This window comes from Engraulis encrasicolus, chromosome 22 (genome assembly GCF_034702125.1).
Source record: "Engraulis encrasicolus isolate BLACKSEA-1 chromosome 22, IST_EnEncr_1.0, whole genome shotgun sequence".
Taxonomy (NCBI): domain Eukaryota; kingdom Metazoa; phylum Chordata; class Actinopteri; order Clupeiformes; family Engraulidae; genus Engraulis; species Engraulis encrasicolus.
In genome coordinates this window covers 7939556-7965245 of record NC_085878.1, presented here as the reverse complement: position 1 = coordinate 7965245, position 25690 = coordinate 7939556, and the positions used below count along the sequence as shown (strand labels likewise).

Here is a 25690-nt window from a genome sequence, read left to right as displayed (position 1 = left end):
GCAATAAGCCACTTCAGGCCGTGGGTTCAAGAATCAAGAGAATCAAGAGCTTTTTATTGTCATTGACAAATAAATTTGACAACGAAATTGCGTTTTAGAATACACTGTACATGTACCCCAGGGCCGCTGCTCATACGAGCGCCGCCACTAACACACCTCCTCCACCTATGCTCTATTGATAACGGGCAAGGGGCCGTTATCAGTCGAGCATAATCCATGGCCTCTTATTGCTTACACCTGTTATTGTATTCTACTGCACTGCATACATGTTGTATAAAGTAAAGTATTGTGAGTAAATAAGTGCTCCAAATCATCAGGCTTCCTTCAAAACAGCTTTATTGGCTTTTGCAACAACAAAAAACGCTTCACAACTAATCAACTACATGCCATAATTTCCTTTTCACACTTGACTAATATTTGATTGCAACACAACAGTTCAGAATCACATTTACACAATCATGGGCCGCATAGCCATGGGTGGATACCTATCCTTCAGGCCCAGCCAATCACAATTTGATTGGCAGGTCTAGCGATAAAATTGACCAATCATATGTTTTGGACTAGGCCTACCCATTTTATGATTTCTGTCTATGCGCCCGTACACAATCAACGTGTTCATTCAAAGATAAAGGCTAAAAAGCAATGACGTGTGCGTATCTATGCAGCTGTGCTGAATTAGCCAATCACATGCTTTTATCTATGCAGCTGTGATGAATTAGCCAATCACATGCTTGTATCTATGCAGCTGGGATGGTTCTTCATGAATGGAAGGTCCGGAAAAGAGTATCGTCATCCACTCATTCTGAAACACAGACAAACAGACATTACACTCAGGAGGAGGCGTACAACTTAGTTGCACATAGAATTTTCATTTGGAATGGTGTGTGTTTACGGACGATTTACCAACGGCTATCAGCCAATCACAATCAATAACCAGATTGCACAGTGTTAGATTATATAGAGCTTGAATGTGACGTCACTTCCCCCGATCTCAACGGCGTTTTTAGCAGAATTTTTTACCATATAATCCAATGGCGGTATTAAAATGATATTTCGATCCCCTTTGAATTGTGCCCTGAGCTCCATGGTATTACTGATATTTTTGTATAATTTTTCGTACGAATCACCAATCGATTTAGAAAGGTGCGTTTCTTCACATTTTTCATGCAGACGGCCTCGGGAACAAAATATTGATACTTCTGCATGAATAATCTATATCTAGCCTCTTTAACAGCATACAGTATTTGTAGCCCAGCACATATAATGACTGAAAACAGAAGATATTTAGATGGTCAGCTTAGGTCCCGTGAAATGCGGAACTAAGGGGCGGGACTTTCAAGCCCTATACTTACTGCAGCCATAGAGACGCTTGATCCTGAGGATGTCATTGGCGCTCATGGCGGTGGCTCTGCCGATGGCCGCATTGGCGTTGGGGATCGGGACGATGGTGGCCTGGCGGTTAGCAGAGAAGGCATACCTAAGGAGAGGAGGAGAACAGGGAAAGAAGGGGTTAATTACCTCAGGAGAACAGGAGAACAGGGGAAGACGGGGTTAATTACCTGAGGAGAGAAATAGAGGACAGGGGGAAAAGGGGTTAATTACCTGAGGAGAGGAGAACAGGTGAGGTAAGATGAGGAGTATAGGGGAACAGGAGAGGTAAGGGTTAATTAGCTGAGGAGACGAGTAGAGGACAGGGGAGGTATGGGTTGACTAGCTCAGATGAGGAGTAGAGGAGAACAGGTGAACAAACAAACTGATAATTAAATAGCCTACTTGAGGAGTAGAGGAGACGAGGGTAAAAAGTTGTAGGTCTATTAAAGGTGAAGAAAGCATTCAAGTGTAGGGATATCAAGAAAGGAGTAGAGAGTATACAAGTGTATACGAGTTTAGCATTGCTATGTCCTTCTGTGCCTTTGTCTTGATCTCCCACGGTACTATGTGTCACATATGGTACTAACCTCCCATAGTGCATGACTGAGTTGTAGTCGTAGGGGGTTCCCAGGTTGTTGGTGTTGATCTTGTTAAAGTTGTACGCCATTCCTGTGGGAAGATCAGTGATTTAAGCATCATTTCATTCTGGACCGATTTTCCTGCACAAATGTGTGATACAGCGTGATACATTGGGGTCATCAATCACTCCCCAAATACACCTGATCTAACATTAATCAATTAGCAGAATAGCTCGATCATTTTGTAGAAATTGGCTGTTGTTTTGACAGCTATATGGAAACGTGATATTCCTCCAAATTCTCAAATGTCAACCATTGTGTAATGCTCTCAATAACTGTGGTTACTCCTGTAACACTATAGTATTAATCTTTGGTACACTCTAAGAAAATTTCCCTGCAAAATAGCGGCAGTTACTGGCAATTATATTTACCTGTAATTCTACTGTTATTTCACACCAAAAATCAAATACAGCTCATTGCTGTTTAATGTATCACAGTATATAACATTTTTTCAGCAGCAATTGAACTGTTAAATAACAGTACTCTACAGAACGTTCACAGTATTAGTATTGTTAAACTAAAAGTACTCTACAATATTTATGCAGTAGTATGAGTAAAATAACAGTACATTTCAGTTAAAAAGTTGAATTGTACTGTGTGATGACAGGCAAATACTGGGTCATAGTTGTATTCATGAATATGGCCATGGCAACTTCCCACCCCACCCATCATTCTCCATAACTGTGGTACCCTGGCCATGTTACCACCCCACCCTCCCATCGTTCACCATGACTGGAGTGCCTTGAGCATGATACTATGGCGCTATGCTGTATTGAGAAAATGGTTTGCGGTGGTCCTTTGAAAGTGTGGGCATGAATAAAATTTCAGAGTACGCAGTGCTATGTTACAATGATAGTGTGCAAGGTGGGCTTTTTACTGTATCTCTTGATGAGCCAATGATGAATATAGCATTGGTCAGTCTTTAAAAAAATATTTTGCACCAAGTAGCACAGCAAACAAGCAACACTACAAGCTAGCTCTCAAAGCAATGCCTAATTTGCAGCAGGCACATTATATGCAACAATGCCACAAATGATGCCACATACAGCAAGCTTTCACAAAGAGGAAAGTGTGCAAGCATGTAAGCAAGCTTGTAGGCAAGCTTGTAGGCAAACAAGTGCTATACTGTGCCATGCAGGCCAGCCAGCAGGCAGGCAAGCAACTGAAGTGTTGATAGTCCAGATTTATATACAGGTGCAAGAGCACCATGTGACCAGAGTCATCAGGCCCTTGGCAGGTGACGCCCGTAATTGAATAATGGCATAACAGCCCTACTCAGGTGAGGCCAGGCACTGATTAGCAGATTGGTTTAGATGGGGCTGCTTGTTGCAAGAGTGTTACAAGTTCTTAAAATGTTTCAGCCATTCACACTTTCATCACTATCAAAATGCATGTGCTACTCACACTTTGCTGCATCAAGCACTTTTTAAGTATTGTAGTTTCCTTAGAAATTGTTTCATCATGCTTGATAGTATCAGATAATCTTTAACCAGTCAGAATGACTTCAGTTCTTCAGGTGGTATGGAAGTTTGATGGTGATCACGGACAAGTGGAGGATGAATGGGTTTCAATGGTGCTGCCTAAAATAACTTGTTATTTTCTAGAGATGCACCGGATCCGGTTCCGGTTCCGGATCCGTCAGGATAATAGAGTTTTTCACAGGATCCGGGTCCGGCAGGATCTTAAGCAGTGGATCCGGTATCCCGCATGTTACCTAAAAATCAGGGTCTGGTGCATGTCTAGTCTAGGCTTTTCAGTCTTTCACAACCCCAATCACTGCATGGAGTGAAATCCCTTTGGTAGCGGCTATTGCAGGCAGTGTGGCAATAAGCCAATGAGTCTAAAAAATTGTTTGCGCCAACGTAATAAAAAGGGCCCACGTGTGCGAGTAGACTATATGTTTCAACCCTTTTGTAGGATCCGGTATCCGGTTCCGGATCTGGCAGGATCTTAAGCAGTGGATCTGGTATCCGGCAGGATCCTAAAAATCAGGATCCGGTGCATCTCTATTTTTTTCCACAACGGCGAATACTGCTATTGTGCAGTACTTACTGTTTATGCTCAACATGTGACTCAAAGTAATATTTTCACAGTAGTTGTCTGTTTTTTCGAAAAACAGTAGAATGCTGTTGCAGAATTGCCGTAAATAAACAGCTATTTGTTACAGTGTAGATTTCGGCCATGTCTATAAAACGTGTGTGTGTGGCGTACAGATTTGTGATCTCTCTAAAAAAACGGGCTAATCAATTTACCAAATTCTGCTCAGTATCCAACATAATTGGGAGTCTCTTCATTTGGAGACGCAGGTGCCCACATTTATCATTAGGACACTCAGTGACCAGATCCTTTTAGGTTTGTAAAGAACTCCAATAAAATGTGGCTTGTGCTATGATACACGGCTATCTGTCAATCCAAATAATGAAGTAAAATGTGTGTTTGTCTCTCACCCCTGATGACGTTCTGGTACATGATGCGTACGTGTCTGTCACGGTCATTACGGCACTGTTCATGGTTGAAGCCCAGAGCGTGCAGGAGCTCATGCTGGACTATACCGTGGTACACACACCCCCTACGGGCCAGGGACACAACCTGTCCACCGCCCCTACGGCCAACAAAGGACCAGCACCTAAAGACACAAGGGGAACAGGAGAACACATCAGACACATAGAACCATCAGGACATTTAACATAGGACCAGGCCACCACCTACACGCAGGACGAACAAGATACACATCACACACACATACACATAGGACCAGCACCTAAAACACAGGGGGGCAGGAGAACACATCACACACACATAGAACCAGCACCTAAAACACAGGGGGGCAGGAGAACACATCACACACACATAGAACCAGCACCTAAAACACAGGGGGGCCAGGAGAACACATCACACAGACATAGAACCAGCACCTAAAACACAGGGGGGCAGGAGAACACATCACACACACATAGAACCAGCACCTAAAACACGGGGGCAGGAGAACACATCACACACACAACCATCACCTGGACATTTAATTCAGGACTGGGGAACTATGTCTACAGGGCCAATTGTGGCCCTTAACTCCGCCTTATCCAGCCCCCGACATCGTTTTAATGTTGTGCAGTAGACATGTTTTGTGACGAAATGTTAGAAATTAAATTTGCAATACAATTAAGTTATGTTTTCAGTGGACCTAGTGAAGTTGTGGTTTGTTGTAAAGGTGGCATAAAGTACAGGGGAAAATCCTGGTTCATGTTCATGGTACGGCCCTTGGAGGACTTACGTAAACATTCAAACATTTCACTATAGTCCGGCCTATCTAGTGGACTATCTAGTTGGATCTAGTCAATCTGGAGTCCTATAGGGAACATTTCCTTTCCTTTTCGTGCATTTACAAATTGGCATCTGAAAACACAGTATCGTGCATCTGGTCGACCATAACTGACAGCTGATCTAGTAGCTACCGGTACATATTTAAACTGAAATCCATGAATACTCATTGTCCATGTCAAGTCAGATGTTTTATTTTGCTTGACGTTCTAATTCTAAGGGGCTGAGTTGGTGTAGTGCAGTGCAGTGCAGTGCAGTGTAGTGTAGAGCAGTGCGGTGCGGTGCGGTGCGGTGTGTAGTGTAGTGAAGTGTAGTGTAGTGTAGTGTGGTGTGGTGTGGTGTGGTGTGTTGTGTTGTGGTGTGGTGTGGTGTGGTGTAGTGTAGTGTAGTGTAGTGTAGTGTAGTGTAGCATGGCGTGGCGTGGCGTGGCGTGGCGTGGCGTGGCGCGGCGCAGTGTAGTGTGGTGTAGTGTTGTGCAGTGCAGTGTAGTGTAGTGTAATGTAGCGTAGCGTAGCGCAGCGTAGTTTAGTGTAGTGTAGTGGAGCGTAGTGTAGTGTAGTGCAGTGCAGTGCAGTGTAGTGTAGTGAGGTGAAAGTACCCTGAGCGTGACTGGATGTGGACGTAGTCCCGCTGGTGGCGACTTTTGGGTACGAAGCGGATACAGGTGGACTGGGAAAAGGACTGCAGGCCTCTCTCAATCACCGCCCTCTCACGCGCCGCTGAGGGGAATATACAGATATAATGTCATTAATGTAACAAATACATAATAACATACACTAATAATGCGAATAATGAGAATAAAGTGAACAAGTCCCGCCCCCAGTCATTTCAATGGGGAATGCTAGGCTAGTGCATTCAGCCAAAATTGAACGAATTTCATGGAGCTCATTTTCGGAACCAGTTTACTCATCCAATTACGTGCCACGTTACTGACTGCCGTGAGGTTGACCAGAAAGCTATATGGAAGACAGGCATTGGATGCATGAAGGTATTATAAGGTGCCCAATCACAGACCTATATAGGTCTGTGTGCCCAACACTACCTCGCGCACCCACCAATCATCATTGAGCAAAGTGCCGTTGGAAATGAGCGAAGTTGTGAAAATGGCGACGAGGAAGTGCTTTGCTAATCGGCGAAACTAACCTGCCAAATCCTGACCCCCTGCACTAAAAGATGGACTTTACTGCACATTATGAAAGAGTAGCAGGAAACAATTAACACAGACACATGCACACACACGCACGCACACACACACACAGTAGGGCTGCTTACAGTATTGGTTGGCGATAACGTAGGGCACGTAGACCTTCCCGTCTCTGTACTTTTGCCATTTGCAGCCGCGGGCCGTGCAGGGGTCAGCGTTCCCAAGACCAGTGTGCACCGCAACGTCACCCTGAGTGATCTCAGGATCGTCCAGAGCCTGCCCTGAACACACACACACACACACACACAGAGGGAATAAATAAATAAATAAATAAAATAAGTAAGTAAATAAAGGCCATATTATCCAGCTCCATAATTTGTTGTCATTGTCACAAGAACTTGGCCCGACAGGCCAGACCATTCAAGTCATTTCATAATTCACAAATGGTCTGATTACGCTTCTCTGGGCTTCTCTGGGCTTCTCTGGGGAAGGTTTAGTCGGCTACCAGGTGGCGCAATAACAATAAGCGAACACACTTGGGCGCATGTCATGAATGTCAACTGTCAACTGATTGGTCAGAGCAGGTCCTCCCATTTCAAACCAGAGCTGAGCTCATTCCTCCCACCTAAGCGCTCTAAGGCATCGAGGATGCAGACCAAAAATGAATTATGAAGTAATTAATGTGGTCTGGTAAAACCAGGCTAACAAGAACGATCATCTGCTACCAAACTAGTAATGGCCCGTCCTTGTAACCGTGGATGATGAGAAGTTACTTTTAGGACCCTTTTATACATATTCTGATAAACAAACATTTTTCTTCCCTACGTTGCCCAAAATATTTTTGTCCGTACCATTGGCAAATCCGCATAAATATGCTGCCGAGAGCTGTCATAAATACATTAAGCCTGTGTACCATTCAAGTCTTTGTTTTCTCTGTTTATATATAAATGCTAACGAGAGGGGTTTTTTGTTTTTAATCTCCACTCACAGTTTTAGGCAGATTCATTTTCAAAGTAAAAACCTTCATTTGTGTGTAAATGAAAGGCAAAAATGAAGAGAAATGCCATCGTTTACCTGAATACCCGGGTACCAGAGGCGATTCCTCCTTGAGTACAAAGGAGGCGCCGCCTCCTGTCCAAAATCACGGAGAATAGTATGTAAACTAATGCTTTACACGACTTAATAACATTGCTATTTCAGACCCAGCTCCATAGAAAATGCATGTGCTCAACTTAGAGATGAAACCAATCTGTAATACGATCCCGAGGCTCGCACGAGTTTTTTTCCGCTCAAGACAACGCAAGCGAGTCGAGTCTCAATGGACTTCAATGGCATGTGGGATTGTATGCTTTTTCAATGGAAAAATGCTAAACGGTCATTGGCTATTGCCGTGAAATTTTTTTGATTTTGAGACTGAGCCTCACTGGGAGTGAATGGAGAAGAGAGAGGAGGGGGGAGGGACCGGAGACTGGAGCTCCGACTTGTGATTGGGTGAACCCCGTGTCAGTAGGCTACAGCAGGGGCTGTTCACTCACGGAACTTCCTATTAGCCACAATTGGCTAACCCTAACCACGGGACAGTGCAAAATGAATGGGTGTCAATGGAGTTTTTTACCATTATAATTTTTGTGATTTTTTATAATTTTTTGTCCTGAAATATGAATATTAAGTTCGAAGCTAGAAATAATAAGACCCCATTTGAGTAGCGTTTCGATTATTTTGCGCCACTAGATTATTATATACTGGGTCACAAAGCTCAATTTTTATGGGGCCAAACCCATAAACATTAGCACGATGCTAGCGAGTACAGGTTGAAATCTTCTAACCAGCTGTAAAACTACACACCTGAACGATTTGTCAATACAGCCTATTGTTAAACAACAGTCATAGTGCTTACCAGGAATGTTTTGTTGATAATATTTGTGACTGGAAATGGCAGTAGCAATGTATTTAGCATGGGTTCCCCTTTCCATTCCATACATTTTCCCACATGAAGGACTGGCCTACGCTCGTTACTGCAGAATGCATGCAAAGCTAACTGGCTACAATGGGAACCAATGAGACTGAGCCTTCTCCCCTGTGTTCTAATTTCTCTGCTACAGTAGTTGATTTCATTTCGAAATGCGGATATGTTATTAATTTGACTGAGAAGTTTCGTCGTGGTAACCAGTGGGGAAGCTATTCATTGCGGTGTACTCCAGTTTTGTGTAGGCCTACATATTCTTGTAAACCTAGTGTTGCGAATAAAGTCTTAATAGTGGCACGTCCTTATCCTTTTTAATCTCCCAATTCAAAAGTTGAAGTTGCCTACTTTTCGTTAGGGCTAGCTTGCAAGAAAGCTAGAGAGCTATGCAAAATGCCAAGCATTGTGGATTAAATTCTGGCGAATTCCAGTCGTCCTTATGAGGAGAAAATGAATATCAAGGAGCAGAGCAGAGCACTGCCTAATATTGACTTGGTGAAAAAGGTAGGGAAGAACAACCGTTTCTTTTGAGCTTTCGTGGTGTGGTGTCTGACCAACTGGTTAACTGCCAAGTCCCGTGAGTGGCGAGTCCTTGTTCAGGGTTGCCAGATGACGCTGATGATTTCCAGCCCAAAAATTGCTCAAAACCCGCCTAGAAGCACAAAATCCCGCCCAATTCTATTGATTTCTATGGCAAAAATTGGGCGGGTTTTTCTGCTAAATGCCATTTTTTCCCGCAAAAGGCCATCCTAAACAGCCCAATCTGGCAACACTGTCCTTGTTTCCTACTGGGTTGGCAATGTCTGGTAAATAATTAAAGATTTTGCGACCTCTAGTGGTAAGTTAAGCCGTGCACCCAGTAATGAACAAAGACAACGAAGGCAAACTCAATCACATCATTATGTGACGGAGGTAGGTCTAATGATAATAATAATAATAATAATTAAAAAAAAAATCCCTATGAATAGGCTACAAGGGGGATAATGATTAATGATTAACAAATTTGTTTCAACAAGAGTCCTTTAGTGTGTGAGGCCATATGTGGCTCAGGACCAATGTAAGATGTGTGTCAAAATTGACCCCCACCCCCCCCCCCCCTTTTTTTTTTTTGCGTTCTGGACATGTTGTAATTGAACAGCCTCCCCTGTTTGACAGACTACCAGCCGCCACTGCGGGTACATATAAACAACCTCTTTGGTACTGATTACACTTATGCAGATATTTTTAAAATGTATCCGCATGGATAAATGGATAATATGTTTTAGCCCCCTATTTTCAAAACCAGTTTTGAAATGTGCATTCTAAAACTCAATTTACGTGTAAACGAGATGCCAAAACCAATGCGTTTACGTGTAAACGGCTTTAAAGTGTTCCTGGAGACGGATGCAGCTTCCTTACCTGCGTTCTTATTGGCCCTTTCGATCAGAGCAGACACAGAGTACCTGTCCTCTTCTGGGATGCCCTCCATGTCATCTACAGACACACACAGAATCACACATTCATACTGTGCATGCTGTCTCTAATACCCAAAAGCATTCACATAAACGTACACATGAATGGAATAATTGCTCGAAAAGTAGGTTTGTTTCTTGAAGCCTCTTACTGCAGCAGGGTTCGCCGGCGACCCTGTTCACTTGCTGAAAATGCTTATCTACATCATCACAACATTGCTATGACATTACAGAGAGCCATAGTGCTGCGCTAAGGTTAATTATCAGTAATATTAGCCACAATTGCTACAAATAATAAATAATAATAATAAATATATAAATTGCTAAAATAAAACAAATAAATAAATAAGCGCCCAGAACGGATTTAATAAAATATTATATCAGAGGTGTGGATACCAAACCGAGAAGGGAAAATAATCTCATGCACGTACGCATAGATATTTTAAATGCTCCTTTGCAGAGGTAATGACTACAATAAATACTATAACTGTGTTAAATGCTTATCAATTATCAACCAAATACAATTTTCCAATAAACATATTTTAAAAAATAATAAAAAAAAATAATGCTCATAAATTAAATATAATATAATTTTAAATACTTACCGATCTGTTCCTCCTCCGCAACATCCTCTGGCTGATGTTCCTCAATCTGAAACTGTATTAGAAATGTGGAGATTATAAACTATACTGTAGATGTTAAACTACATGGGAAATATAGAGATGATATGCTGTAGTTGTTAAATTACATTAGAAACAATGACATTATATACTGTAGATGTTACATTAGAAACATGGACATTACATTCTGTAGATGTTGCATTATTCTAAAATCGTAGGTCTTTAGTTCATCCTGCAAGGTCAATGGACTGCAGTCAACTCTTTCACATCTGGCTGAGACTAATTCAGTTTGATCATTTACTTCCAGCATCTGGCAGAGCAGACACCAGACAGAGCTCGGTCAGAGTGAGAGTAGACACCACAGTTTACATCATGACATTATTTTCATGCTAGAGAGACTGGAGTGAGCTCTGACCTCTGGACACCCCATAGTGTACTTTAGAGGCCCGTCAAGAAACCCATATAGAGTAGGTCCTTACCATTAAGAAACCCCATGACGGAGAAGGCCCTGAAGTCTAAAAAACCCATGATGTAGAAGGCCCTCAAGTCTAGACACCCCATGATGTAGAAGGCCCTCAAGTAACCCCATGACGTTGAAGGCCCTCAGGTCTAGAAACCCCATGATGTAGAAGGCACTCAAATCTAGAAACCCCATGATAGATTATTTCCTTACCTCTTGAAACTTCATGATAAGAATCCCCTTAACTCTAGAAACCCCATGTTAGATTAACATCTACCTAGAAACCCCATGTTAGATTATTCACCTACCTCTAGAAAGTATAGTTAACTCTAGAAACTCTACATTGTCTCCTTACTGCTAGAAAACCCATGACGGAGAAGGTCATTGAGTGTAGAAACCCAGAAAATGGATAAGGCCCTTACCTCCTGGCTATAGGAACAACACAATATACTGTAAAAGAGATTTACCTCCTGGCGATAGGGACAACACAATCAACTATAGAAGACCCTTACCTCTTGGCTATAAAAAAACTCATAATGTAGAGTTGCCCCCAAAACACCCACCATGATCTACTGCCCTTACCTCTTGCTGCTGCTGACACCAGACAGGTGAGAAGATGCCCAGGAGGCAGAAGAGGAGAAGAGCTGTGGAGGAAGCCATAGCTGGACCCTGGAGGACTAAACATCTGAAGAACTGAGCGGGGGAGTGTAGATTTATATGGCAGCAGAATGCAGAACAGTTCAAAGTGAAGTTACACAAGTGGAGCGTGTGGCTAACCAGTTCAGGCTCCAAATGTCTGCAACTAAGGGGGTATAAAACCTTACAGGGAAGTTGCGTTGTTGAACGGCTGTTCGTTGTAATGTTTCATGTGTGCATAGGCGTCAGTTGCAATGTGTCATGTGTGCATGTGTGTTTCTTGCACAATTTCCCGCTCTTTGGTCGTCTCTTGTCGTTTTCACTCCCTTAAGAACCTTTTTCAAAAAGCTAAGGAAAGACGAGACAATTTCATTTGTATAGCGCATTTCATACACAGATGCACAAATGCAAATAAAAAATGAAGATAAATAACATAAATGTAACAACACAAATACTGGCTAGGCAATGTAATACTTAGCATATGCAGCCTCATCGAACTGGCCCAGTCCCATTAAAGACACAACTTCCGTCAAGGCGGGCCGGATTGTGTAGGCTACCGTAAGCTATTTTCTTTGACATATTGTGTGCTTGCCATCAGTTGCATAGTCCCAATGTGCTGGTGACAGTGGGTGCCCCTTTTGGCATGTCTAGATCTCCAATCTTAAAACAAATAAAACTGCTAAACCTAGACAGTGCGTGTGTGCATGCATGCATGCGAGTGTCAGTGCATCCGTGCACGTGTGTGTTCATGCATGTGCTTACTGCAAACTGAGGTTAATCTTGAGCATCAAATGAAACATCAGCAAGGCTGACCTGAGCATGTTATGGTGAAGTATTTCTTTCTCAGGAATGGACCTAACCGGGACCTCACACAGTATTTGGCCAAGCTCTTTCTAACCCTCTGTGAATTCATAATAATAACAACTAGTCTAGAAATGCATTCAGAGAGTGCTGACCTCCGCCAAGAAAGCTGTTTGATAGGTCATTTGACTATGTTACATCCTAATTTTTTCAGGTCTTTCTAGCTTGTTTTTGTGGAGTTCAAATCTGTAATGTCAACATTCGCCCGATCCTGTAATGGTGAAGAATCTTGTAAAAAAAAATCCTGGATTCAGATCGTGATCCAGATCACCAAAATGTCATCACTTGTTCCTTTTGTCATTTCCAACAACTCCAAACAAACAAAAAGACAAGTAGACAAACTATCACGACCGAAAAGGTGGAGGAGATGGTGGAGGTAACAACAATGTTTTATATTAACTCTATTGGTAGCACAATCCATGCAAACATACTAAATGTGCTTTTAACTCAGTGGCTCTTAACTGGATGGTACCCACAATTTTCCATAGTAATTACATTGGGACTTAATTGTTTTGATTTACTGTTGTAATCTTGTAATAATTATCAGAAATATTGATCAGGAATATAACCATGCATTTAATAATAGGAATTTGCAGTGTATGCTGAAAATACGTGTATCAGCTGGCGGAGAGGAGTATGAGCCATGTTTCACTTTCTCTTTGACATCACAGTCATTTATTCAATACCGCATCTTATTTCAATATGGTGACTGACAATAAAAGGAATGAATTAAATGATTTTTACACCACCCCTTTGCCACCCACTTTTGGGTCACGACTCAGTTAAGAAACAACTTTAACAGTCTGATAGAAATACATGTTAGGCAGAGTTTTAAGGTATGCCAGGCAGGAGGTCAAAGGTCAAGACTAAACAAAATGCAGATGAGGAATAAGGGAAACACACATACACACGCACACACACACACACACGCACCCCCCCCCCCACACACACACACACATACACACACACACACAAACACACGCATGCGCAGGCACCCCAGACACATCAAGCTTGTCGTGCGCAGATGTAGGATTACCAATCACCTCAAACCCCAGGACGGTTTCAAAAACACTTAGTGGTGAATGATGTTGAAGACTGATGTTGAGTAATGCACATGTTTACCACAACTCTCTGGAACAGACTGCATTCATGGCAGAAATCAGGGCTGGCCTACAGGAGAAATAGGGCCCAAGCACTTTTAGCTTATAATTTTGGGCCCCTCATAATTAGCGGCACAGAACTGACTCACTGCTGGGCCCACGAGAGTGCTGGGCCCACCGGGAAATGCCCGCTATGCCAGATGGCCAGTCCAGCCCTGGCCAAAATATTCAGACCTGTTGTCAGGTCCTTTGTGTGTTTAATCTTTGTGTCCTCAAGTTATGTTTGTCTATGTGCTTGATGGGGTACTCAAGTCCTGTCTCACAAACGTGTCCAGCACTTTGGTCAGCTTGCTTCTGTTGTATTTTAAAGTGCTTTATGAATAAATTTGACTTGACTTGGCTTGAGACCTAAATGTCAGAGCAACAACCTGACATCACGTGAATATGAGTGCTAATGGATGCACATGGTGACCGATACATGGTAGCCCCCCTATATCAAAATTGCACTTTAAAGGGACGCTGTGCAGGAAATGGTCAAAAAGGGTACTGCAACTATGCTGCGAATTGAAAATGGGCTGCCTATTGCCAAATTTGAACTTTTCATGAAAGTTTCCGAAGTAATAAACAAATATTTTCTAGTATGGTCCAAGTACAGTCATTTTGACAGCTAAAAATGGCTATTTCTGGAAATTCAAAATGGCGGACCATGGAGAAGATCCCCCTTTTCATGTAAGAACAGTGCAATTTTTTCAGTCATAATGAATACTTGTGGAATAATGGTGGTGGTCAGTATTCATAAAAAAGGTAACATTAATGAATGGAAAGCATGAATTCTGGAAAGAAACAAATAAAAATATCACACATTGTCCCTTTAAATGATTTTAAATTACAGGTTTATGAAAACTGAACAAGCCCAAGAACGAGCCCAAGGTCAACATGCAGTTGGAGGTGGATCTAGATGATACTAGGTCAGAGTTTAGTGTTTCGTGGAGTGGAGTCTGAGGCTCAATTCGAAACAGGAGGCAGTGACTCGATGACTCTCCTCCTACATAAACAGGTCACTGATCAGATAGGTGAAGTTAGCTGATGAGGCAGCCGTTACGAACGGCACTAACGAGTGCGCTGCCTTGCGCATTTGATGAAACGGCGATTCTATGGCGGGAGTTACGTTCATCACGTTAGCGCTTAGCTTACGCATGCTATTTGAACGGTGAATGATCGTCAGACGGCGGAATCGTCAAATAGGCTATAAATAGATCTAGCGACAGCATATTTAGATACTACAATGTTGATTTATCCATTCGATTTTCAATATCTACATACATAAGTGTCAGAATAAAGAGTATGATAAGGTAGTAGCTTGGGTAGTAGCCATGTTTGTTTTTCAGGTTTCCGGTTGAGAGGGAGGTGGCGCACAGCATGTTCGGTACCAAGGCAGCGAAGTCAGGATCTGATGCTGACCTCAAATATCCCCGTTACGCCCACAAATGCAGTCAACTGCCGAGGGAGGAAATAATGCAATTTTTCGTTTCGATCCACACTTCATGACTCGATGTCCAGTTAGCTCACTGGAAGGACAGCTGCCTTCCCTGTTTCGAACGGACCCAGAGTCTAGTGTTTGGTGGGGTGAGGTCTGTGGGTTGGTGGGGCGGGGTCTGTGGGTTGGTGGGCGGGTCTGACCGCTCCTAAGGCAAGGTGTTTTGGGTGGTGGGGTGGAGTCTGGGGTGGGGCGGGGTTTGTCATGCTGTTGTCATTAGCAGTTGTAAGCGATTTCTAACTCTAATAACATAACAATGTATAAATCAGCTGTTATATCCTACTTCACTGCACTCATCAGGGGTGTCAAATTCATTTCAATTCAGGGGCCACATACAGCCTACTTGACCTCAAGTTTCCCTGAACTGTAATGTAATTGTGAAATATCGCACATTTCTACTTCATAATGACATCACATTGCTAGTCAATAATCTCCAGGTGGATGATAGCGGGTATGTCACGAGCATTGACTAAAAAATGTGACCAAAAAAAAAGACATTTGTTCAAAAGTAGCCTATTAAAAGCCTAAAATAGATACCTGAAAACATTTATTAATTTTCCCTACAAGTCTGGGGTCAGAATGAACGATCTGTCAGGCTGCATCCGGCCCCCAATGGCATTCATACATACTGTGTAAAGTATTGTGAGTAAATAAGCACTCCCCAATCATCAGGCTTCATTCAAAACAGCTTTATTGGCTTCTGCAAACACACAAAAAACGCTTCACAACTGATCAACTTATTGCCCTAATTTCCTTTTCACACTTGATTGAGATTTGATTTCAACACGACAGTTCAGAATCACATTTCCACAATCATGGGCTGCATAACCATGGGTGGACGCCTATCCATCAGGCCCAGCCAATCACAGGACTCAATCAGTTTGATTGGCAGGTCTAGTGATGAAATTGACCAATCATATGTTTTGGACTAGGCCTACCCATGTTATGATTTCTGTCTATGCGCCTGTAAACAATCAACGTGTTCATTCAAAGATAAAGGCTAAAAAGCAATGCTGTGTGCGCATCTATGCAGCTGTGCTGAATTAGCCAATCACATGCTTGTGCTGTATCTATGCAGCTGTGCTGAATTAGCCAATCACATGCTTGTATCTATGCAGCTTTGCTGGAACAGCCAATGGCGTGCTTGATGTGTATCTATGCAGATGGGCCGGTTCTTCACGAATGGGAGGTCTCATCATCCACTCATCCTGAAACACAGACAAACAGACGTTACTCTCAGGAGACATGCTGTATTCAACTATATATGCAGCTTATCTATGCACAGTAAAAAATGCAGTGTTAATTCAACACTTAGAGAGTATTCGGGGACCAAATAAACTCTAGAAGGTGTTAAATCGACTATGTTAGTGTTGCATTAACACTGCAGTTTTTACTGTTGAACTATTATTACATAATATTTAGCATATCCAAAGCACCATACAGTAATTAACTATAGGACACTGGTGGAGGCAATGTGGGGTTACGTGCTTGATCAAGAGCCCTTTATGACATTTGTATAAGTACAGGTAAATCTCTTAGCAATTTTTTTAACAAATGGGAAACTATTAGATGAAACTGGGAGACAGAGGCGTACATATTGACAGGCTATTGTATGTGGAATAGATTTTTCCTCAACTGCAACAGATTCTCATTATCAACTTGGACGTTTCCCGTCCAACTTAGTCGCACATAGAATCTTCGTTTGGAATGTTGTGTGTTTACGGACGACTTCAACGGCTATCAGCCAATCACAATCAAGAGCCAGATGGCACAGTGCTAGATTATATACACTTACTGCAGCCATAGAGACGCTTAATCCTGAGGATGTCGTTGGCGCTCATGGCGGTGGCTCTGCCGATGGCCACGTTGGCGTTGGGGATCGGGACGATGGTGGCCTGGCGGTTAGCAGAGAAGGCATACCTGAGGAGTAGAGGAGAACAGGGGAAGAAGGGCTTAACTACCTGAAGAGAACAGGGGAAGAAGGGCTTAATTACCTGAGGAGTAGCGGAGGAAAACAGGTGAGATAACGCTAGGGACACACACGCGCGAATTTGGCCAAGCGAAGCAAACTCCGCCATTCATTGCTATGAGGGAGGTGAAGGCAAGCGAACAGGAGCGAAATTATTCGACCACGTGTAGTATTATGCAAATGAGGAGCAGATTTCACCTGCGGTGGCCAGTCTAATCAACGACATACAGTTTTTCTCGATTGCCTACACACAATTTTCGGAATCGGTCTTCGGATTCTCAAAACTCTACACACAAATCTCCAAACCTCACACACAACGGGCCAAACTCTTCACTACCTCTGAAAAATGCACGTCTTGTCTCAAAACAATGTACTCTCTTCTAAAAACCTCATTTTGTCGTCAAATGACACACACAGACAGTCACTACAATACACATTTGCAGACCCATTAAAACACTGTTGGGCACAGGGTAAAACTAATTTCTCCCGATAACTTGGGCTTTTTTGTTCTGGATTGCATGGATACTGTGACATAAGTTGGAAAAACTTCATTCCCACAACACACAAACAGAAACAGAAAGATTTGTATGTCTTTTTCACAAAAACAACACAAAGATAAACCCCACTGCCTATTTGGCAGTACAAAAAAACATTACATTACTGTATAGCCTATTGCTATGAAAAAAAACCTCTATACTCAACTTGAAACACAGTAGAAACTTATTTTCTTCAGTGTTCTACTTACTAAAGAGGGTATTTTTCTGTAGTAAAATACTGAAATATTGGTTTTAGACTCGGAGTACACAGACGTGTATATATTTTACATATTTTTTTAAAATTTACTGTAAAAAATGCACTAATGTATTGTAAAATATTGGGTAACCACATGAAAGTTATGTCTTGTATAAAATATTTTTGAGTTCAAAAACTAAACAAATGTGTTTTCTCCTTGCATCCACTCATTTTTCATCAATATGACATGCAATGTGTGTCCTTATGAGGTGATGATTTCAGATTGTAAACCGGTATGAAGAGAGTTTGCCCATGTGATGAGGAAGTGAACATAGTATGGCAGTTGATTGTAGTGTTGTGAATGACAGTGTGTTCCATAAGAAACCCAGTGTTTTTCTTTATGAAAATTGAGTGTAATCCAGAGAATTGTGTGTAATGGTGTGAAAAGAGTGTGTTTTAAATCTGGAATTTGAGTGTTAAGTAGGAATTGTGTTTAGTGTTCAGTGAAATTGGTTAGGGGAGTTGGGAAATGGGTGAGATGTTCCGAGAATTGTGTGTGAAGTACCAGAACTTGTGTGGAGGCAATCGAGAAAAACTGTAAATGCTTCTTTCTATTTGATTCTATCTGGCGACCTGATGACGGCTGAGCTCTCTTCACTTAACTAGTTTCACCTGCTTGTGTGCCTAGCGTAATTGTGAACTATAGCCCAGATGAGAAGTGGAGGATTACAGGGGAAGAAGTTGTGGGGCTAGCAGGTGAAAAAAGTGTTTAAGTTTAGACATAGCAAGAAACGAGTAGAGATTATACAAGAGTATAAGAATGAGATCATACATTATTGCTATGTCTCAGTGTGTGTGTGTGCGTGCATGCGTGCGTGCGTGTGTGTGTGTGTGTGTGTGTGTGTGTGTGTGTGTGTGTGTGTGTGTGTGTGTGTGTGTGTGTGTGTGTGCATGTCTGTGTGTATGCTCAGTATCCAGTACTAACCTTCCATAGTGCATGACTGAGTTGTAGTCGTAGGGGGTTCCCAGGTTGTTGGTGTTGATCTTGTTAAAGTTGTACGCCATTCCTGTGGGAAGATCAGTGATGTAAGCATAGTTATAGAGGAGTCAGTGGCCTGTTATTAGCCTGATTATCATCGACTTTCAAATCTCTTCCAGACTTGGTCTGACCTGTTATAGCTGTTGGAAGGATGAAAATATTTTACTGCAGGTACTAGAAATGATTCACTGTTGCTTTTTTGTGTTGCATTACATTTGGCAGACGCTTTTATACAAAGCGGCTTACAATCAAATACATAATCATACTCATAGCATACAACTTGCAGATAGAAAGTGCACAGGGAATATACAAAACATTAAGTGCAGATGCAAAATATGGTTAGTTAGAGGGTTTTTTTTAAATGGGTTTTGTTTTTTAAGTAATTGTTTCCATATTCAACTATTAGGGCTATTTCCAATCCATTTACTTAAAGGGACAGTTTGGTCAATTTCAACATGCAGTTGTAATGCTCACACTACTCTGGACTTGTTAGTGCCTGAGATTTTTTTTTCTTCTTCTTCAGCCGTTTCCGAGATCCTGGTCATTGTAATGGGGGCAGCTCTTTGTTTACATTTCAAAAAAACATTTTTATTTATTCCCAAAAACATCCAAAAGGTTATAAAACATCAGCAGACAACTAGCAAACAGCAGTACCCTTTGGGAAAATATTTGGAGTTGGCCTATGTTTCATTTTTTAAAAATGTAAACAAACGCTGCCCCTATTAGAATTGCTCATATCTCGGAAAGGGCTGAGCCGAAAAATGTGGCATCACCAGGTACTGACAAGTCAAGGGTAGCGTGAGCAATACAACTGCATGTTGAAATTGACCAAACTGTCCCTTTAATATTCACAGCACTGTATGAAAAGAAGAACAGAAAGTTTTTTTTTTTCTTTGCAAAAGAAGATTCAGAACTCTGTCAATAATGCTAAACAGTAACGGGTTATAACAGCCGTGTGTGTGTGTGTTGTGTGTGTTGTGTGTGTGTCTCACCCCTGATGACGTTCCGGTAGATGATGCGTACGTGTCTGTCGCGGTCGCTACGGCACTGTTCATGGTTGAAGCCCAGAGCGTGGAGCAGTTCATGCTGCACTATGCCGTGGTACACACACCCCCTACGGGCCAGGGACACAACCTGTCCACCACCCCTACGGCCAACGAAGGACCAGCACCTACAACACAAGGGAAACAGGACAACACATCACACACACATACACACACACAGTAACCGCAGCTACAATACAAGGGGGAACAGGAGAACACGCACACATAGAGCCAGGCAGCTGCACCAGTGAGAGAATACATCACTAATTAAGGTAAACATTCAACCATTTCACTATACGGCAGTGGCCTATCTAGTCTGATCTAGTCAATCTGGAGTCCTATAGGGAACGTCCCCTTTCCTTTTCATGCATTTACAAATTGGCATCTGAAAACACAGTATCGTGCATCTGGTCGACCACAACTGACAACTAGTACCTGCTGGTACATATTTAACCCCTTAGCGCAGCAGCTATGTTATAACCTTACTGTCACCAAAATTGTAATGGCTATGTCTTAATCTGTTACTTAAGGCTCTCGGCACTGCCATAGTAATGTTGTTATGATGTAGTTGAGTATTTTCAGCAAATAGGCCTAGTGAATAGGCCCGCCGGCGACCCCATCTGCAGTAAGAGAATACACTGAAAACCTCATTGTCCATGTCAAGTCTGATGTTTTATTTTGCTTGACGTTTTAATTGTGTGGGGCTGAGCGAGACTGGTGTAGATGTAGATAGTTAGGGTTGTATGATTTTACTGTGTAGTGTAGTGTACTGTAGTGTAGTGTAGTGTACTGTAGTGTAGTGTAGTGAGGTAAGAGTTGTACCCTGAGCGAGACTGGATATGGACGAAGTCTCTCTGTTGTCTACGGGGTACGAAGCGAACACAGGTGGACTGGGAAAAAGACTGCAGGCCTCTCTCAATCGTGGCCCTCTCACGCGCCGCTGTGGGGAACAGAGATATAATATTAATAAATAAATACATAATAATAACATACACTACTCTTCAAATCTCAGAATACTTTGTATAATGACAATAAAGGCTTTCTATTCTATTCTATTCTATTCTATTCTATTCTATTCTAGTCTATTCTATTCTATTCTATTATAATAACAGAGATTTATTATTCAGTCTCTCTGCTTATAATACTGCAGCCCTCTCGATCACAGCCCTCTGAGGCTGCACTAGTAATACAGATACTGCATAATATATATTAATATAATAACATATACTAATAACAAAATAACTAATCACATCCCTCTACTGTGAAGCTGTATATTGAACAAAAAGATATAAGAAATAGGCCTAATATATGATAACATAGATGTAGCAATACAATATACTGCATACATCTCTCAATAACAATCTTCTCACACTAAGCTGTAGGGAAATACATTTGTGTTTCACTTAACTTCTGTTTCACACACACACACACACACACACACACACACACACACACACACACACACACACACACACACACACACACACACACACACACACACACACACACACACACACACACACACACACACACACACACACACAGTGCAGTAAATACATATTTTAACACAATAAAGTTTCTACTGAAAATGGTCTTCATGACACCTCTTTTGTCTTGTGACACATTTCTATGGTCCAAATGTGTCCCATTTTTGAGATAGGCTATTATGTCATATTTGATAATATCCATCCTAATGAGGCTTTGAAGGCATTTTTCTCAGTTTCGATGTTTGCATAGTTACTGCACTTTGTCTTTGTAGGGCATGAGTCTGGGAATTGGAGTTTGTTTTCAGTCAGTCATGTGGCTTGGCTAGGAGAGATAGACTGTACTGTACTGTCTATATAGCCTAAGTGTGGCCGTATGGCGTCAATGTGACCGCAGTGTGTGTGTGTGTGTGTGTGTGTGTGTGTGTGTGTGTGTGTGTGTGTGTGTGTGTGTGTGTGTGTGTGTGTGTGTGTGTGTGTGTGTGTGTGTGTGTGTGTGTGTGTGTGCCTGCGTGCATGCGTCTGTGTCTGTGTGTGTGTGTGTGATATTCAGGACTATAATTAGCCAGTGTACAATGACAGCCCGGTAAGATATTCCTGGTCCCGCCCACCTGTCAATCAACAGGCCTACCCAATGAGAAGGCTCCACTCTGTGACAGCACTAAAAGATGAACTTTACTGCACATTATGGAGTAGCAGGAAACAATAAACACACACACACACTCACACTCACACACACACACACACACACACACACACACACACACACACACACACACACACACACACACACACACACACACACACACACACACACACACACACGCGTGCACGCCCGCATGCACTCACAAAGTGCACACACACACTATGCATGCACTCGCGTGCGCGCACACACACACGCACACACGCACGCACACACACACACACACACACATTGGCTTACAGTATTGGTTGGCGATGATGTAGGGGACGTAGACCTTCCCGTCTCTGTACTTCTGCCACTTGCAGCCACGGGCCGTGCAGGGGTCGGCATTCCCAAGAGCCGTGTGCACCGCAACGTCACCCTGAGTGATCTCAGGATCGTCCAGAGCCTCTCCTGAACACACACACACACACACACACACACACACACACACACACACACACACACACACACACACACACACACACACACACACACACACACACATACACACGGCGGGGAAATAAATAAAATAAGATAAGTAAATAAGTAAAATCCAGATCATCCAGAGCCCCTCCTGAATGCACACATATGGTTCAGCTCACATGTTACTGTATATATGTCTGTATATTATGTGATGTCTTATTGTGTGATATTTTGTATTATTGCTATGTTTGTATTATTGTTATTATTGTTTTGTAGGCCTATTATGTGATGTTTTATTAGAAATAGAAGCCTGATCAGATCAGGGACTGGGGTAGCAAATTAGCCATCTGGCTATAAACCCTCTAGGCCTATGTATTCACACCTACCGTGAATATTTTGAAATGTGAATATTTATATGCATTGATAATTGGATAAAATTTTTAAAATTCCATTGTTACAGGTGCATTTTACCCCCCTAAATGGGCAATTTTTAAAATTAGCACTTTAAAACTCCAGGCCAAAACCAATGCTTTTCAAAAAATGTCCATATTTGTGTAAACGGCTTCTATGTGTTCTGAGATAGATGCAGAGTCCTTACCTGCGTTCTTGTTGGCTCTTTCAATCAGAGCGGACACAGAGTACCTGTCCTCTTCTGGGATGCCCTCCATGTCATCTACAGACACACAAAAGTCATATGATTATGCATTCATACTGTGCTGCAGTCTCCAATACCCAATAGCATTCACATAAACGTGCACATGAATGGAATCATTTGTCAAGATTAAGAAGTAGGCTTTTTGCGTTTTTAATCATTAGCACCATTAGCCACAATTGCTAAAATACATAAATATATGCTTATAAATTGCTAAAACAAAATTAAATAAATTAATCAATTAAAAGGTCCTCAGAAGAGATTTAATAAAATAACATAGCAGAGGTGTGGATACCAAAACGAGACGGGAAGAAAATCACACCATGCACGTACGCACACCGTACTGTATAATGTATAGCAAGATACAGTACTTTAAAAGCTCATCAACAATGAATATTACATTAATTCATTCTAAATGACTATAATAAATATAGTAATGCTAAATGCTTATCAATAATGAACATAATACAACTGCCAATAAAAATCAAATATAAATATAAACATGAATAAAAATACATAAATAAAAATACAGTTTTAATTAATAAATAATGTAATATATTTAGAATATAATTTTATATGCTTACCGATCTGTTCCTCCACCGCATCATCTTCTGGCTGATGTTCCTCAATCTGAAACTGTATTAGAAACGTGGAGATTATATAATGTAGTTGTTAAACTGCATTAGAAATATGGACATTATATTTACTGCAGTTGTTACATTATTCTAAAATAGTAGGTCTTTAGTTCTTCTTGCAAGGTCAATGGACTGCAGTCAACTCTTTCATATCTGACTGAGACAAATACAGTTTGATCATTTACTTCCAGCACCAGACAGGGCTCGGGCAGAGTGAGAGATGACACCACATGTTCATTTATGTCATTATTTTCATGCTGGAGACTGAGAGTGACCTCTGACCTCTGATCTCTAGAATCCTGATGATATAGAGCTTGAAAGTGACATCACTTCCCCCGATTTCATGGGACCTCAACGGCGTTTTTAGCCGATAATCATAGCATGTAATCCAATGGCGGTATTAAAATGATATTTCGATCCCCTTCGAGTTGTGCCACAAGCTCCACATATGTTGTTTCTGATATTTCTGTTAAATTTTTCGTACGAACCCCCACAGTTTTTAGAAAGCTGTGTTTCTTTACATTTTTCATGCAGACGGCCTCGGAACAAAACATTGATAATTCTGCATGAATAATCTTTATCTAGCCTCTTACACATCATATTTGTAGCCCAGCGCATATAAAGAATGAGGTCAGAAGATATTTACTCGCTACCATGTTGTTAGATGGTCAGCTTAGGTCCCTTGAAATGCGGACCTAAGGGGCGGGACTTTCAAGCTCTATATAGGGCTACTTTAGTGCCCCCTGTAGAAATATATACCTATACCCAAGCAGGTCCTTATCATTAGAAACCCCGTGATGGAGAAGGCCCTCAAGTCTAGACACCCCCAAAATGGATAAGGCCCTTACCTCCTAGCTATAGAAACAACTCAATATGCTGTAGTAGGCCTTTACCTCTTGGCTATAGGAACAACACAACATACTGTAGAAGGCCTTTACCTCTTGGCTATCAAAAAACCCATAATACACACTTGCCCTCGAAACACCATGATAATATCATATATATAATATTATATTGCACTGTATTACTCAGTATATTACACTACCCCTAACTTTTGGCTATGGAAACCTCATAGGATAATGTAGAGTTGCCCCTAAAACACCATAATAATATGCTGCCCTTACCTCTTGGCTTTGAGTAATAATGAGTTGCCTCCCCAAAAAACATGATATAGCCTAACTGCCCTTACCTCCTGCTGCTGACACCAGACAGGTGAGAAGATGCCCAGGAGGCAGAAGAGGAGAAGGGCTGTGGAGGACGCCATGGACCCTGGAGGACTACACAACTGAAGAACCAAGCGGGGGAGTGTAGATTTATATGGCAGTAGAATGCAGAACAGTTCAAAGTGAAGTTACACAAGTGGAGCGTGTGGCTAACCAGTTCAGGCTCCAAATGTCTGCAACTAAGGGGGTATAAAACCTTACAGGGAAGTTGCGTTGTTGCATTGGTGTTCGTTGTAATGTTTCATGTGTGCATGGGCATCCGTTGCAATGTTTCATGTGTGCATGTGTGTTTCTTGCACCATTTCCCGCTTTTAGGTCGTCCCTTGTCGTTTTCATTCCCTCAAGACCCTTTTTAAAGGATATGTTTTGGTCTTTTAGACTTTATTAGTGACAGGGCAGTTTGAGAGAGCGACAGGAAACGTTTGGGAGAGAGAGACGGGGAAGGCCCCGGGCCGGAATCGGATAGTAGACGAGTGCCCTACCGTAACCGAGCGAATACACCGGCCGCGACGAGATTCAAGCGACAGAGAATCGCTTCTGTGCAGCAAGAGCGATACAAGCTATTGAAGCGACTAGAGTATGTCCGTTAAGAGCAGAACGCAAGCATTCCAATATTCCCATTGGCTGTGGTCACTGCACCTCTATACAGTCATTGGCTGTGGCGTCTTGTCGCTGAACTGTGTCATAGCTCATTTGCATAATATTC

General features: G+C 42.0%; 1 protein-coding gene across 3 annotated transcripts; it reads right to left on the bottom strand.

The window, feature by feature from the left end:
* Positions 1 to 319: 319 nt before the first annotated feature.
* On the bottom strand, positions 320 to 25042 carry LOC134438238 (high choriolytic enzyme 1-like). Of its 3 annotated transcripts, none has more exons than XM_063187746.1 (9): positions 24951 to 25042; positions 23711 to 23762; positions 23073 to 23147; positions 6600 to 6752; positions 5926 to 6046; positions 4457 to 4635; positions 1959 to 2040; positions 1353 to 1477; positions 320 to 802 (listed from the first exon to the last, which is right to left on the bottom strand). In XM_063187746.1, the coding sequence occupies exons 1-9, from the start codon at positions 25023 to 25025 to the stop codon at positions 798 to 800; spliced, it is 867 nt and encodes a 288-aa protein (XP_063043816.1). In that variant the 5' UTR covers positions 25026 to 25042; the 3' UTR covers positions 320 to 797. The 3 variants fall into 3 exon arrangements, with proteins under 3 accessions (XP_063043816.1, XP_063043815.1, XP_063043817.1); XM_063187745.1 differs by lacking the exons at positions 23073 to 23147; positions 23711 to 23762; positions 24951 to 25042 and adding exons at positions 9833 to 9907; positions 10491 to 10542; positions 11548 to 11652; XM_063187747.1 differs by lacking the exons at positions 320 to 802; positions 1353 to 1477; positions 1959 to 2040; ... (1 more) ...; positions 5926 to 6046; positions 6600 to 6752 and adding exons at positions 15779 to 16307; positions 16895 to 17019; positions 18786 to 18867; ... (1 more) ...; positions 20705 to 20822; positions 22310 to 22462.
* Positions 25043 to 25690: the final 648 nt, after the last annotated feature.